This window comes from Phymastichus coffea, unplaced genomic scaffold, assembly GCF_024137745.1.
Source record: "Phymastichus coffea isolate CEN01 unplaced genomic scaffold, Cenicafe_Pcof_1.1 PCOF00009, whole genome shotgun sequence".
Taxonomy (NCBI): Eukaryota; Metazoa; Arthropoda; class Insecta; order Hymenoptera; family Eulophidae; genus Phymastichus; species Phymastichus coffea.
The window spans coordinates 3,753,406-3,771,330 of NW_026706820.1; the positions used below are offsets into that span (position 1 = coordinate 3,753,406).

At 38.6% G+C, this 17,925-nt stretch overlaps 1 protein-coding gene across 1 annotated transcript in view; it reads left to right on the plus strand.

The window, feature by feature from the left end:
• The first annotated feature begins 2,655 nt into the window (after window positions 1-2,655).
• The window catches only part of LOC131671335 (SKI family transcriptional corepressor 1 homolog-B), a 606,894-nt gene continuing 591,624 nt past the window's right edge, over window positions 2,656-17,925 (plus strand). Inside the window, exons 1-2 of the mRNA XM_058947696.1 lie at window positions 2,656-2,672; window positions 2,719-2,883. Of these exons, the coding sequence (XP_058803679.1) occupies window positions 2,656-2,672; window positions 2,719-2,883 (182 nt within the window). The remainder of the gene's footprint in view (window positions 2,673-2,718; window positions 2,884-17,925) is intronic.

Sequence of the window (17,925 nt, forward strand, 5' to 3'; positions counted from 1 at the left end):
TTTTTTAGGACACATAGTATTCAAAACACGAAACATTTTTGAAATATAGTAATTTTTTATAAAATCATCTGCCGTATCATAAAAAAAAATATCAAGCATAACATTCGATTTATCATTTTGAAACTTCAGCAAATGCCTTTTGAATGACTTTAAGTTTACTTAGATTTCATTATTTCTGGCTATCATTTAAGTTGTCAAAGTTGTTCCAAAAATTTTTGAAAATTTTAAATCTTTGCGCATGCGGAAAATAGACATATGTATAGCAAACAATTTTTTTTGTACAATACGAGGTCTGTTTCAAAAAAAGTCGATCTACGTTCATATCTTTGCAAGGAGAGACTCAGGTGACCTTTGGAGAGTACGTACGTCACCAGCAATTCTTACCCTATTCATCAATAGTCCGAGATATCTACAAAATGCCTTAGTTTCCACGCAACGTGCATTTGCTTACAATGACTTTCTTGTGTTCATCAGAACAAACCGAAACGCGAATTTACATAAAATTTTGCTTTAATCTTGATAAAAGTTTGATTATGATTCTGAAACAAAATAACAATCTTCGGAGTGAAAGCCTCGGCCGAAAAAAGCCCGTCAAAGTCGAAGCAACATCAAGTCAATGTTGATTGTTTTTTTCGATTATAAGGGTGTTTTGCACCACAAACATGCTCCTAAAAGCCAGAGAATCAACAAAAGTGCTACGTTGAAGTTTTGAAAAGATTGCATGATATAAGGAAAAAATGATCGTAACTTTGGGAAACCGGTGACTAGCATCTTCATTACGACAATGCTCCAGCGCACGCGTCAAACCTTGTGCAGCAGTATTTATTGAAACACAGTGTTGCGCAGCTCCATCAGCCTCAATATAGTCCCAATATAGCTCCCTGCGACTTTTCGCTATTTCCTCGATTAAAAATGCTTAAAAGACATCGATTCGACGATAAAGAGACTGGTAAAACTAATGAGACGAATGCACTAAAGACGATTCCAAAGTCTGACTTTCAAGAGTGCTTTAATAAGTAGAAACATCGATATAAGCATCTTATTCAGTCAAATGGGGACTACTTTGAAGGATGACAAAGATTAAATCAAGTGCCAAGAAGTCGAGGTAGGTTGGGTACTTTTGAGATAGACTTCGTACGTTGAAAGAGTATTACAAGACCTTTAAAGTTATCTGTTGTAACGGGACTTTTGCTCGAGGTATTTCGAACAGAAGCCGAAACAAAAATGAATTATTATTGGCGGATGACAATTATATGTAGCAAGCGTTGTCGTTACCCTGTACAACCCTAAGCTCCCGCATAGGCGCGTCCAGGGTCCAGCTGCTTCAGATTGCCTCCTTCGTCAAGAGAGAGAAATCAACCCGCAGAGAGTGTCATGAGCTACACGAAAATCAACTAGTGAATAACTGAGTGGGAACGAGGCGCGAATTAATAAAGTGACTGACTATTATAAATAGAGCGGGAGTGGTTAGGCTAATAACTCGGCACAAATTTCAGATAAATAGTAGTTTGTATTAGCAAGAGGGAAGTTGATACAAATTTTAGAGTTGCGAAACGTAAACTCGACGAAAATCGAGCTACGCGCCTGCGTTATATAGGCCAGTGCAACATAAACACTCGTAGACATGCACCCGAGATAAACGAGTATAACGCACGCGCCACGTGAGTGAACCGAACTCGGGCTTAAGTTACGTTATGAGCAGCCACCGATAGAAAGCGAACCAGCGCGCCGTATACAAATCTGTAAGCTAACATGCTTGCTCAGTCGGATTCACAGGCGAATGATAGTCGACGCGATAAAACATTAATACACGGTACAAAGAAATGATAACATACGTCTGAAGCACTAGACGCTGTAACAAGCGGATCAAACGAAAAATTATACAAGACGAGCGTAAGGAGAGAGAAAACTAAATGACGAGCTAGTACTTACAGTGCTAATCGCTCGCTTAACCCTTCAGGATTTAGTAGCGCACTCACTTCGCGGATCTATCTTGCGTATCCGTTTTTTACTAGTAGGCGATCGCCTTAAAGTTCTCGCTCGGGTCCTAGGATATCGGCGCTGATACTGCTAGTCGTGCGAACGGCTGCCTTGCTTCTCTTCGCTACAATTCTCCGTGTCGCACTCGTATCGGTTGTCCTTCTCGTGAGGTGTACACTGGTGTGCAAAAGTTTCCTACGATGCATAGAATCTTAAATAAAAACTTTTAAAATTTGTAGTTTTCATTTGAGGTGATCTTCAACTTTTGAGTGGTAGTATATATGTGTGGCATGTCTAGCTTAAAGATTTTTTGTGTGCCGTTGTTATTTGGTCAAGATATAAAAATTTGAAACAAGAAGTAGTATATTTCATTGTTCTAATTTTTAATTTCTGTCACAAATAATGGTTAAATAGCTGACTTTTTTCAATTTTATAAAATTCTATAAAAATGATGATATGTATGAGAAAAAGTAAATAATGATTTTTTTAATAAAATTAAGCATAACAAAATAGATAGATTTATATGACAGAAGATATAAAAATAAACTGAATGACCTATGAACTTTTGTATTCTCATTAACCTTACTTTTATTTATTCCAGGAACTACACGTAGGTACAGTATTATTGTATGGAATACGTATAGTATCACTTTTTATTGAAAAACAAGAACGATTATGTCTAGCACAAATCAGTAACACTCTTTTAAAGCAATTCAGCTATAATGAAATTCATAATAGACGAGTTGCTCTTGGTATTACATGCGTCCAATGCACACCAGTTCAGTTAGAAATTCTAAGACGAGCTGGTGCAATGCCGGTTTCTTCGAGACGCTGTGGAATGATTACTCGTAGAGAAGCGGAACGATTATGCAAATCATTTCTAGGTGACAACACTCCACCAAGGTATTCAATTATATTAAATTTTCATGATTTCGTATTGTGATAATCGACCAACACTTATATAGATTAACTCGCAGCGATCCACACAATATTTGAAAAAAGAGGATTTAGGAGGCGAAAATGTTTCCACGATTAAATAGTGCTAACTATATGGGAGCCAATATTAGTGCTTTTCATCGAAATTAGATCGAAAGACTGTAACATAAACTCAACATTATAATCTTTACTCATTCGCAACCAAGCGCCTCAAATTCATAAATACAAAACATTCGTGTACGTGTACGGAAATTTTTGCAGCTATGTTACATGCCAAAGCACCATTGCCGACACGTAACTAACAAGCATTATGTAAAGCGGATCCAAGAATACAGTCTAGTCACATGCTTATTGAACTGACACCTAGTTATACAAAAGATATACAGTTCCCGGCACGTACTTTTGCACACCCTGAGGCGAAATTTGCCAAACTTTAAAGTTTTATATCTCAGGGAAAAAGAGTCTTAGAATAAAAAACTTGACTCCATTTTAAAGGTAATAGCAACAGTTTTAAGTAACGTTAAGATAATAGTTTTTTACTAGAATTAAGTTTTTTATGCTTCAAAAATGAACATCAAAAATTTCTTTTGTTTGTGCCCTGCAATGGTAGTCGATTCGATCAATCGATACATTAGCGATTCGGTAGCACTCACGATGCTAGAGCGAACGTCTAGGAGAGAGAGGGGGCGCGCGAAAGTTCAATTTTTCAGTTAAGTCTCAGCTGTTATTCGTGAGAGTACCGCCAAATAGTTTTCTACTGTGTTCTAAACTAAAAGTAGTTTTCCTGTTTTTTTTTTGTATACGTGCGCGAGTGAATGCAAAAAGACAATAAAAGTAGCAGCAAAACACAGCAGCAGCGAACAGCAGCATTGATTGAGTACAGCAGTCACCGATCTTAGTGACCGAGGCAGCGCAGCTGGTTGCACAAGGAGCACCGATTATTTTGCTGAACAACAATTACGGCTGATCACCGTAATTGCACCGCAAGGTAGGTGCACCTCCCTTTTTCTACGCGACAAAATACTTTCGTAAGTATTTTGTGGATCGTGACCGTTTTTGTATTCGCACCGAGCGTTAGTTTTCGCGGTAGAATTTTGAATTCTCTCTCTCTCTCTCTCTCGCCGTATTATTGTAACAAATTGTAAATCCTATTCGCGTGCGCAAATCTTTCGGCCCAACGAGGACTGCAGTTTTTTGTGTGATAAACGATCTTAATTTTATTCGCCGTGTTACGTTATTTCGTTCCCCTTTAGTTTAATGGATCCGTCACCAGTTATTTTTTTAAATCGATTTCATCTAGAGAATAGTTAGAGTAAACATTAGTACATTCACACCTAAGATGGGTCGAGTGTCACAAGTCAGGTGACTTAAGGTGAGTTCAACTCTGTTGAAAAAGGAGGCATTGGAACGAAAGTATTAAACGTAAAGGCGAATATACGTATACTCATACGTGATTAACGGAGCGTCGATTAGCTCTGCATTGTGGGAGTTTGTTCTTTAGTAAACCCATTTTGTACCAGCTAATCCACCCCGTGATAGCCCATATACAAATTTATTTATTTGCTACGTAAATCAGTGCATCTTTAAAAATCCAAGCAAAATAAAAAGGCGGAATTGTTCCTCTTTAAAATAACAGTGACAGAACTCATTTCTGAATTTGTTATACAGATATAGCTTTTTTTATAAAAAAATCGTTTTTTTACCAGCTCATATCTCGATTACTATGCATTAAATAAAAAAATCTTTAAAAACAAAAGTTGTTTCTTTTTTGATAAAGAAGACAAAAATAAAGTGAAAACCAAGATCTGAAACAAATTTTTTTTTTCATTTTTTCACGCTAGCCATATTTTTATTTTTCATATTCTTTATTTTTTTTATATTTAATTACGATAAAAAGTCTCAAACCGATTTCCAATAATAAATTTTTAGTTAAGTTTATCAATAAATAAATAAATAAAAATAAATAGAAATAAATAATTACTAGACAAATTTATAAAGTAATACATACTTATTGTATATTATCATATTATTATTATGTAAATATAATTAAACTTTGTAACAGAGAATTAACGACCGTTCCCGTCTGGGTAGCTCCCAGCCGTCCGCACAAATTATTTATTCGGGGATTCGGAAAGCGAAAGACGTTCCCACGACTGAATAACGCGTCGAGCATAAACACGTTAAACGTACAGATTCGAAGGAGTGATACAGTGGCGAATAAACACAACAGCGGATTAACACACTAATCCTTTACTCGTCAACAATCGATTATAATACGGCGATCTAACGCCTATACACTACGAGCGACACAATAATAAATCCGAATGCGAAGGTGAATCGGTGGCTGATCAGCTTGCCGATTCCCTGTATAAAACAAAATATTACAACAAATGCCCGACAAAACACTTTCCGCCGTTAATTCATTGACCGGGTAGCCAGGAGGTCTACCGTGCTACCACCCATAAGCTGGCGCCCAAACATGCACGAGAGAAAGAGAAAAATAAGAGAACAACACGGCACCGACCTCGACCGTGAGCCTCTCCGACGGCTGGAACGCTCTGCAGTGTGACGTCACTGGTGCGCTCCTTCTCGCTAACCGTCTCGCTGGTGTTTATTGTCATAGCTGTTTACCTTCTTGCTCGTCCTCTCGCTCGCTCCACAAAACTGCTGCCTCAATCCGTTGTTTCGCTCGATCATTGCTGTTGTCGTTGTGTCCGCCGTCTCTCTTTTACTCAGTATTGCAGCACGTCCGAACTGTTCGCGCGCGCACCCGCGCCCCTCGCCGGTTACCCACACGTACCAGTGCCGGATATCCTTCGGAACACGGCTGCGTGCGACCCAGCCTTACACTCAAATACTCGTCCGTAGGTCGCGGGGCCAACTCCGGAAAACCGTGACTTTCGGTTCAATCCACGCGTACGACTTTCTCTGCCCAAAGCCTAGAAGAGACTCTCGAATTTTCCGCAATCATCCACGATTCGAGTGCTCTCTCTCTTTCTCTCTCTCTCTCTCTTTCTCTCTCTCTCTCTTTCTCTCTCTCTCTCTTTCTCTCTCTTTCTTTCTCTCTCTTTCTCTCTCTTCCTCTTTCTTTCTTTTGCGCCATCTCCATCGCTCCAGTCGTCAGCTCAGCCTGTGTTCAGCACCTCGTAAACAAAAATCCAAGCATGAGTGTGTATACCACACGCACACACTCTCAGCTTGGCGCGGCGCACGGACATTTGCGTGAGTCAGACGAACGAAATCGGCCTAGCCAAGATTCTCCGTTACAACTTATTTTGTAATAAGACAAAATGTTACAAAAATAATATAATACTTTCAAAGTAACAAAAATATAATTTTTTATTTAACAAATGGCTAGCGTGAAAAAATGAAAAAAAAAAACTTGTTCCATATCTTAGTTTCCATTTTATTTTTGTATTCTTTACCAAAAAAGAAACAACTTTTGTTTTTAAAGTTTTTTATTTAATGTATAGTAATCGAGATATGAGCTGATGAAAAAAAACAATTTTTTTTATAAAAAGCTATATCTCTGTATAAAAAAATAAGAAATGAGTTCTGTTCCTTTTATTTCAAAGAGAAACGATTCACCTTTTAATTTTGCTTGGAGTTTGAATGATCCGCTGATTTGCGTAGCAAATAAATAAATTTGTATATGGACAAAGGAATTTTTTATGTTCATTTTTTAAACATAAAAAACTTAATCCTAGTACAAACAGTATTATCTTCACGATACTTAAAGCTTTTGCTATTACGTTTAAAATGACGTCAAGTTTTTTTATTCTACGACTCTTTATCGCTGAGATATAAAACTTTAAAGTTTGATAAATTTCGCCTCAGGGTGGGTAAAAGTACGTGCCGAGCACTGTATATAGAGAGATAGTGAGAGAGCGAGAGAGAGAGAAGAAAGAAAGAAAGAAGAGAAAGAGAGAGAAGAGAGAGAGCAAGGCATAGACCTAAACCCAATCCGAAACTACGTAACACCGCCTTGCTGTTGATTGTCCATCACAAAAATGTTCGTAGGAGCCGTTAACGCGCACCTTGCTGGTAACCACATGTGACCTAATCACCAGCTCACGAACACGCTTTCCGCATCAAGTGTGTATCTTCTACTAAGCATCGACGAGGTCGTGATTCGTAACCTATAAAATACAATGAGGAAAGCTAGCCTACGTAGTTACTGCTTCGAACTGCCGATTTTGTTCCCCACTCCATTGCGCACGCAATACGCGTTTTATTCGCTCTCTTTCTCAATCTTTCTCACTTTTCATCTCATCGTCTCCTTTTCTTTGTCACTTACTCTCGGCTTTAATAATCGTCTCTTACCGCACATAGAACAGAAAAAAGACAGGCATGAGAATGCGCACATACGAATACACTCTCCGCTTGATGCTGCTCGTAAACAACGGTGAGAGACCGAACGATAAAAAACCGGCAAATCCATGATTCTTCATTACAATTTTAAAATTATATCATCAGATTACTAAATTTTATCATGAATTTGCATTGGATTTTACGTAGGCAGATATTTCCTGCATTAATGACAATAAAACTAACTATTTTACTTTCTACTTTTCTCACTTCATTTTTAATAAATATACTTCTGATTTTTTTTTTTTTATATACATTTTTCCCTCACTTCTATACTCCCCTCATTTATATTTTTTTCTTTTTCTTATTTCTGAAAATAGACCAAGTTACATTATACTCCTAATAAGTTACATTTAGCGCAATATAGAAACCCTTCAATACTATTATTTTGGTCTATTTGAAAAAGAATAAATAAACGTTCTTTTATTATATCAATACAATATAATTTTTGGATCTCTTATTTTTTGTTACTTCAAAAACTATGGTTATTTTAAATAGTGCAGAAGCACACTACGTATCTGTATTTATTATGCTTTGTTTCCTGTAGTCATAAATAGCAAGTAACTAATTTTCCCATTAATTGTAGAAAGGTGTGGAAGAAAATGTAAAAAATTAGCGATTGCTTCAAAATTTAAATATATTGTAGAGAAATGCTTGAATGAAATTCTAATAAGGGTACCCAGGCAGGTTTCGGAAAAATAAATATTAAAAAAGTAACTCTTACACATAGTGTTTTATGAAAGTTTACCTAATTCAATTATCATTATTTGAAATTACCAAAGTCACATGCAAGATTTTTCTATCAATTGCAACAGTAGTCGATTCGACATATCGATACGTTCGCGATTCGGCATACTCGAAGTGCTATAGCAAACGATTAGGAGAGAGAGGGGGCGTGCGCGAGTTTAAGTTTTAGTATAGCCTCAGCTATTTACTAGATTACTGCCAAATTTTGCCGTGTGTTTCTTTATCGTCCGCCAAGTTGAAATTTTAGTTTTGTTTCGGTACATGAGTAGGTGTGAGATTGAGAAGCGAGGAAAAGCACAGCTGAGATAGCAGCAGAGAGAAGTGAACAATCAGCAACTAATACGGTAACCAGAACAGAGCTGCAGCAGCATCACCTGGGAGCTACAATTGTAGACGATATCAATTACGACTGATCACTATAATTGCACCGAAGGGTAGGTACACCACCTTATTTCCGCGCTACGAAATATTTCTAAGCGTATTTTTGTAGGTGACCGTTGCCCCTTTCGTATTCGTGCCGAGGGTTTTAGTTCGCGGTAGTATTTTGTATTCTCTCTCTCTCTCCCAGGATAAGTGTTAATCTTATACGCGTGAGTAAGTTTTTCAACCCACAAAAGACTAACTTTTAATTCTATAAAACGTTTGATTTCTATTCACAGCATTACGTTCTTTCGTTTCCCTTTAATTTAACGGATCCGTTTCCTGAAATCTTTTGAACCGATTTTGTTTAGGGAATAGTGGGAAATAAACATTAGTCTCCATACACCTAAGATAATACAAGCGTTACAAGTCAGGTGACTAAAGGTGGGTTCAACTTTAATGGAAAGGAGACATTGGGGCGTCTCAATCGTAAGTATCAATCGTAAAGGCGAATACACGTATGCTCATACGTGATTAATGGAGCGGCGATTAGCTCTGCATCGTGGGAGATTGTTCTTATACAAAACTCCATTGCAACAGTTAATCAACCCCCGTTATATAATAAACGAGTCTTGACTACAATTGACTACAATAAGGATAATCTATTTCGAAATTATTACATTTTCAAGTATTTTAGTTAAGTAGAAAAAAATCACTCATTTTCTTAACTGAAATAATAGACAACCTGAACGTTGCACAGGCCTGCCAATTAGATAACTTAGCATTAGCAAGATATGGAAAAAATTAACAAATTCATAAAAATGTTTCTCATATTTATGATTAGTACGCTAAAATATAAGGAAGATAATTTTTATCATATTCATTGACAAAAAAGTACTAAAAAATCATTCTTTCTTGTAGAGGTAAATTAGTTAACCTATTTGCAAGTTGACAAAAATAAAATGAAACATAAACATGAATAAATAACATAGCCCCATAAAAAAAATGTTAAATACCGAAAACTACACTATGGTACCTGTATGTTTTCAAGGTCGCTGATTCCAAACCTGAGATAAGTTTAATCTGATCAAATCAGCTTCAAGGTCATATCAAGGTTATATCCACAGAATTCATCAAAACTAACTTAAAATAGTAGGTCAACAGATTTTTTGGATCGTTGAGTCAAAATGCGGGATCAGTTTAACTCTTCAATGTCATGTTCAAGGTTATTTTAAGGTCCATACTGCAAAATTTACCAAAAATAACTTGAAATAGTGGCTCTATAGGTTTTTCGAGGTGCTGAATCCAAATCCAAGATCAGCTTAATCTTTTAAGCCATTTTATGGTCAAATATACAAAATTCATTAAATATAAGTTCAAATAACAGATCTATAGGTTTTTCGAATAGCTAATTTCGTATTTTGAGTCAGTTTGACTATTAGGTAAATTTTAAGTACATTTTAATTTCTCCAGCATAAGAAAACAAACATAGTATAGGACACGTGCTTATATAAGCTATAATAAGGACAATTATATTTCCACGCGTTAAGATAGGCGCATATAGACCAATTAAAAACAAAATTTAAAGAGTGATAACAGCAACAGAAAAGTAAATATTATGTATTCAAAATATATTGCAAGCAGTAAAGAAGATCTGTATCTTTTAAAATTATAGGAAATCGCTTTAAGTTTGTCATTTTACTTATCACTTATTATTTGTATTAGTTCGTACTCTCGTGGTCTGTTGCTTCATTGAGTAAGATCTCGTTTGACATTGAAGTAATGATATTAATATTGAATTTGAAAATCAAACTTATAATATTAAATATATATGATTGCTTCGAATGGAATTGAGGAAAGAAAGACTTTGCCCTAGTTTCTCATAGCACGAAGTGTTCTATGAGTCGAGCATAAATTAAAATAGGAGAAGGAAGGCTTGCTTAGCTAATCACAAGAGAAAAATAACACAGGTATAAGCCAAGTTTATTCGATCTCAAGTGCTCACTTTGCAAGGCTAGGAGAGAATATCTCTCACCTGTGCAAAATTGAGCCTATATATACGCAGATTTTAGAGTCCCATTTACGCCGTATACTACTGTGGGCAAAAAGTAAGGTGAATTTGTTTGTAAAATGAAAAATCTTTATTTATTCTTCTACATCAATGTCATCCCCTTCGAAGTAATCCCCTCCCGATAAAATACACTTATGCCAACGTTTTTTCCAATCCTCGAAACATGCCAAATAGTCCCTTTCCGGTATAGCCATCAGCGCCTTCTTCGATTCAGCTCTTATCTCCTCAATCGACTCGAAACGCGTTCCCCGGAGTGGTCTCTTGAGTTTTGGGAATAGCCAGAAGTCACACGGAGCCAAATCAGGCGAATACGGTGGTTGCGGAACGATATGCGTCGAATTTTTGGCGAAATGGTCACGAAGAACGAGTGCAGTGTGAGATGGTGCATTATCGTGATGCAAAAACCAAGAGTTGTTGGCCCATAATTCTGGTCTTTTTAGACGAATTGCTTCACGCAAACGACGCATAACGCTCAAATAATATTCCTTATTAACAGTTTGGCCGGGTGGAAGGAATTCATAGTGCACCACACCACGAAAATCGAAGAAAACTGTCATCATGACCTTGATTTTTGAACGACTTTGACGTGCTCTTTTCGGTCTGGCCTCGCCTTTAGCACGATATTCGCTTGATTGGTCGGTTGTTTCAGGGTCGTAAGCATAAATCCAAGTCTCATCTTCCGTAAACATGCATTTGAGCTTGTCCTGATAGTCAGAAAGCATTGTTTCACACACATCAACGCGGCGACTTTTTTGCAAGAAATTGAGCGTGTTCGGTACCAAACGAGATTTGACTTTTTGTAGGCCCAAATGGTCTTTCAAAATTGTTTTCACAGATCCTTCTGATATTCCGATCATATCAGTAAGGTCTCTAACAGTCAACCGACGATTTTCGAGCACTAATTCCTTCACTTTATTGACGTGTTGGTCATCTGTTGACGTCGATGGTCGTCCGGAGCGCTCCAAGTCATCAACACGTTCTAGACCCTCTTTGAAGTCTGTGTACCACTTATAAACATTTTTCTGCGACATGGTAGAATCACCAAAGGCCTTCCGCAACATCCTCAACGTTTCCGCAGCCGAAATTTCATTCCGCAAACAAAATTTGATGGTACTTCTTTGCTCAATTAAATCAGACATTGTAAAAATCGAAACATGCACTCTTGGTCGTTTGGTAAACACAAGCGTAAATATATTATTGATGATGACATTGACATGAAATTTGTCCCAGATGTCATTCGCAGTCCTACCAACTCAAGAAAAAAAGAACTAGCCCGAAATGTTAAGCCCGCGAAGTTTAAATTGAAAATTCACCTTACTTTTTGTCCACAGTAGTAGCACTTTTCACGTTATTTCCGCAAATGAGCAAAATCGTTTTCTCTTGTTTACAATAAAAATAACAACGCTAGAGAAAATTTAAATATTATAAAAAATACAGAATGTAATATAGATAATTTACGCATAATTCGAAATTATCGCCAAAATCGTAGTTAAAAGTTATTAACTAACAAGTTAGTTAGTTCAATAGCGTAAATTTTACATAGAAAAATAAATTATCGCTTGTAGATAATTTTTACAAATAAAAAAACCTTAAATTGTTTAATAATATTTTATAGTTAATTTAACCCTTAACTTGCACACCTAACATTTTGGCCATGTAACTGCTCGGTGGGGTAAATCTACCCCAGCCCAAAAAACATCGAATAAATCAGAGAATTTTAGATATTTTGCTATGAAAATTTTTTCTAGTATATTTCAAACCTTTTACTACAAAAAAAATATTCAGGTTAACAATTATTAATGTTACACACACTGAAAAAAATTGTTGAAAAAAAAATAAATAAATTTTATTTATTGTTAAAAACTGTCTGGGGTAAATTTACCCCACATAGCAGTTAAGGGTTAATCAATCAATTAATTATCAATTAATTCAATTAATTATCAATTATTATTAAATAATTTAAGGATTTCTTTTTTGTAATTATGACTACAAGCAATAAGTTATTTTTCTATGTAAAAAATTTGAATTATTTTATTTACAACGGTAATCGATTATACGTATCCACTCGTTCGCGATTCGGCAGCACTTGAGGAGTGTAAGCTAGCGATTTGGAGAGAGAGGGGGCGCGCGGTAAATCAAATTATTTACGTCTTAATTGGCAACCAGTGCGCATCTGTAATTTTTCTGCACACAAATTTTCTGGCCGTGATCTTGAAGTGTTATGAGTGAGAGCAACAGAGGACAACAGTCAGCAACAGCAACTTGCAGCGGTGCTGAACAGTAGCATTGACAGCTTTGGCGGCATCGGCGAAAACTGTGTAGCAGCGCCCGCAGTAATCAGGAGCTTCTGGTTATCCGCAAATTCACGTATGGTTACGGCTGATCACGGGAACGGTACGTGCACCTATCCTAACCGCGACTTTCACCTTAATATAGTACTGCAAAGTAGGTAGTGTACGAGGTCTGTCCGGAAAGTATCCGGCCTACGTTTATATCTTCGCGCCATAGTGTTTGAGCGACCTCTACCGGACAGAAACGTCAACAGTAAAGCCTCACGAATCTATTGGTTACTTACTGACACCTGCCGGACGTATAGTTCATGCGCAACGTGTCTTTGTTTACAGTGCCTTTTTCGCGTTTGTCGGATTTTGTTATTGTCAAAAATGACTGAAAAACAAGATCAACGAATTTGAATCAAATTTTGCTTTCAACTCGGAAAAACGAGTTCGGAAACTATTGAAATGAATCAAAAGGCCTTCGGAAGCGAGTGTATGAGCAAAACACGAATAAAAGAGTGGTATAAACGGTTCAAGGATGGTCGCATTTCTGTCGATAGTGATTCTCGTTCCGGCCGACCTTCGACGACAAAAACCGCAGATAATAATGAGCGGGTGCGACTTGCAATCGAACAAGATCGTCGGATGACTGTGCGAGAACTAGAAGAAGACCTTAAGATACCAAAAACTATCATTTCAGAAATTTTAACCAAAAATTTAGGAATGAAATGCGTGTGTGCGAAATTCATCCCAAAATTGCTCACAGCAGAGCAGAAGAACATTCGCTTAGAAATCGCTCTGGACAATCTGGAAATGGTCAATAATGATGATAATGTGCTTAGAAAAGTTATTACAGGTGATGAATAAGGCTTATGTTTATGATCCTGAAACAAAACAACAATCTTCACAGTGGAAGTATTCTGAATCGCCAAAACCAAAAAAAACACGTCAAAGTCGGAGCAATGTTAAGTCAATGTTGATTGTTTTTTTCGATTGTGAAGGTGTTGTACATCACTAATATGCACCAACAGATCAGACAATCAATAAAGAATACTACGTTCAAATTTTGAAACGTTTGCGTGATGTAGTAAGAAGAAAACGGTCGCACTTTTGGGAAAGTGGTGACTGGCTTCTCCATCACGATAATGCGCCAGCGCATTCATCCAATTTTTTGGAGCAGTTTTTGAGCAAACACAATATCGCATTGCTTTGACAACCTCCATATAGTCCCGACATAGCCCCTTGCGACTTTTAGCTGTTTCCAAAACTAAAAAACCACTCAAATGACACCGATTCGATGACAAAACAACGGTTGAAAACAATGCGACGAGTGTACTTAGGGCTATCCCTAAAAGTGAGTTCCAGGACTGTTTTGAAAAGTGGAAACATCATTGGAACCATGTTATTCAATCACGTGGGGATTACTTTGAAGGATGCCACCCACCAGATAATAAAGAATAACGCTAGCACGAAAATATAAAGGTAGGCCCGATACTTTCCCGACAGACCTCGTATACGCCGAATAACCCTTTTAGTACGCCACGCCGAGTGTTAGTTCACGACGAGTTTTGTATTTGCTCTCTCTCTCTCTCTCATCCGGTATTATATGCAATAATCATATACATTGTAAACATGCATATACATTGTATATGTGCGCGCGAAAGTCATTCGGCCCGTATTGAAAACTCTATTGCTAATCTGATTAAAAGGATTATCATATTATTCGCCGTATTACATTCTTTCGTTACCTTTGCCTGCAGTAAACTTGTTTTCCGGAAAGATTTGAACTAATTTTGTCTAGGAATTCGTGGGATGTAAATAACATTCTCTACACACCACACAAAAGACAAGAATTAAAAGTCAAATGAATTAAAGAAAGTTTAACTGAAGGAGCTATGAAAAATTGGAGCTTGTATCAATCGTAAAGGCGGATTCACGTATACTCATACGTAGTTGACAGAGTGGCGGTTAGCTCTCTGCTCTGTGAGATATTGAACAACCATTTTCCCCTTTTTTGCACGACTTAATCCTCTCGCTCCCCATTACATAGCGCTTAACTACTATTAGGACCTATAATAGGCATATAGGTTTGTGCGTCGAATGTAATCAACGTACGGGAGATAGAGACAATTGCGCGAGCGTTTAGGAAGATTTGAGCGGGTGATAACGCTAAGTTTGTGTGGTATGCACTCTGAAAGAAGGAAAAGGGAGTTGCTTCGACCTTACATCGATTAAAAAAATTATTGTACGTTAGGGCTGAAAGCGTGACTAACCTAAAGGTCGAAGCGATCTCAAGTTGTCAATAATTAACAGGTGCTAACCTGTTTTAAGCCATATTAGAGTGGGTAAAGGGGGGAACGGAAGCATCTGGAAGACGATACAGGCAGAGTACGAGAACCAAATGTGGAGTCCAAGAAATACTAACTCGGCGGAGCAACCAAACAGCAGGCTCTGACCTATAGGTAGGATTTTTATCATTTCATTATTTTGCATTTTGCGGGGACTGAACGCGCTCAGAAACCTCGCGAGTATACGCTTGGAAATGAAGGCAGAAAAGGGAGTCACACTAATAAGTGTAGCACCCCAGTCATTCATTGGGTGATACGAGGCGGTATAAATCGATTAGGCCGAAATCTTAAACCTCCATCGCATCCTACACCCGTGCGGAGGCAGAAAGTCTCTATTATCAGCCTAGGTAGACACGTGGGCATTATAGCTGACCTCCGCTCAGCACGAGCGTTACTTGGCGGATCTGAAGCTGCGTAAGGATGGAAGTATAATTCAGCAGGTGGCTCAGCTAGGGCGATGGTTGCTGGGAGAATACAATGCGCTGATTATGAAGAGACCACGCTGAGTAAGCAAGTGGCGGGGCGCAGAAGGCGCATCCACCAAGCGTGGCTCAATACGATATGCGGCGAGCTGTAGGATGCCAACGTAGAGGATCCCAGCGATCATCTCTTAAGGCTCATCAACAATGAGAGGGTCATGTTGACAAATTTGTCAAGAACATTCGACTGCCTTGATGAGGACCCGGAGAAAGGAGGCCGGCCGCCAAGAAGAGAACACCACTGACAAGAGAAGCCTCGATATGCAGGATCAGGAGGAGGGGAGCAGAAGACGGAGCAAGCCGGAATTTTGGATACAGGAGTCAGGTGCCTGGAAAGAGTCCGCAAGAAAACTATCTCTAGAAGATGCATTCAGAGAGATAGAGCAGCTGAATGAAGGGGTCGATCGCAATCAAAGGTTGGTGGATCGGATCCTCGAGACCCTGCAAATTCTCCAGGTTATGCAGATGTGGGTTAAGCGGAAGGTAAAAGATATGCGCCAAAGAATTGGAGAGTTGGAGGATGGGATGCACGGAATGGTTGAGGCAGTCCACATGCACCAGTAAGACTCCATTTAGTCGCACCCGAGACGCAATATGGACTTCCAGGACACATACACCTGCCACTACGATTCCGGAATTCCGAGAAGTACACCTATTCCGCTGAAATATATCCCTAGAGGAAGGGACCTGACTTCTTCAGGAGCCCTCCGAGAAAGAGGATGCAAAGTGGACCAAGAGGATAGGGTAAGATCCACACCAGAAAGACAAAGGAGTCGAAGTGGATCGTCTGGCACCGTCCCGAATATATCACGACCCGCGATATAGGCAAAATAGTACGCGAGTGGAAGCTGAGATTTACAGGCAGTAGGGCACAGAGCGTCGACACGCTTTTATGCAGGTTAGAGGATCTGCGTGTGGGCGCAGGATTAACCGAAGACGAGATGCCGTGTTCGGTATCAGAGATCCTTGAGGGCAACTCGAGGACCTGGTACGACAAAAACAAACCCCAATGGCTCAACTACGCCGAATTTGTCATGCACACCTGAGTTGACTTGGAACCAGTACGCAATATCAGCAAAGGCTGTTGCAGGAAGCACAGAACCGGTTTCAGGGCAAAGACGAATTAATCAGGGACTACATGTCCAACCTGTTGACCCTCGTCAACAGGTTGAAGCCACAAATGTCCTTGGAAAGGCTATTAGACCTGCTGCATGCTAACCTTTTACCCAACATCCAGATCAAACTGCGTCGAAGTTATTTGACATCAATCCGTGAATTTAATAGAAGGGCGGCCGAAGTACAAAATACGTTATCATATGGTCAACGCCCACACGCGTTCGCGGACCCGAATTCGACAATCTTCCTTCAACACGCATACCAATCGAGTAAAAGAACGGGTGATAACAAGACTCAAAGCACCGCAGTTGCGAGTAATGGGAAAGGAAGGAAAAGGATTATAAGAAAGTGGAGAACTCTGCCAGGAGACCCATCGGACAAACGATGATATCGGCTGCACAGTCCTCCAATTCTGACAAGAAAATGGAAAAGCGACTGAAGGGCTTTGAGAAAATCTTGCGAAAGATGGCATCAGGAATGCGAGACAGCCCTCCGGAGCAGCGCAATAGGCGATAGCGAGGGAGAAGGTGGACTCCTTCTCCCGGATCTCCTGGCGAGCGGCAAGAAGGTGAGAGGCGGAAAATTGATTTCATTGAACCTTTTTAATGTTCCGTTTGTGGTAAGCTGGGATTTAGCCGAAAGTTTTGCCCAGATTGCAATAACGGAATCGGCAAGGAGATCGAAGAAAAGAGGTTATCTTCGCATCTCCAGTGAATTTAACCATTCTCCGCGGTTCGGCGACAGAGAAGAATACATTGTCGTCGACCCAGGGATTCGAATAGGTCTTAAAAGGGCATTCAAGAAGCCTGAGACCAAGTAGGAAGGTAGAGCAGTTGGCGAACGAGCCCAAGACCAGTCCCCAGCAGAGCGGTGGAACGGTCTTTATCTGGTGTAACGGTCCTATCTTTGAGCTATTTCACTGAATTACTGCAACCCGCTAAACTTATCAATCTGTTTACATCAATTAGCATATTAAACACCGCCACCTTATATATTATATGATTGTCTTCGTACCAGAGTCAAATTTCATGACCATATAAGGCGTGACGTCACTTACTTATAGACATAGATATAATAGTTTTTGTTATTTTATTAAAATATGTTAATTAAGAGTAATATTGATGAAACAAAGCATTTTTTACATAGATTTTAGGGCATAGATTTAGATTATAATAATTTTAATTGCGTTTAACTACTCAGATATATTGAATTTTAATGTGCAAAGTTAATTTGTTTATTACTTT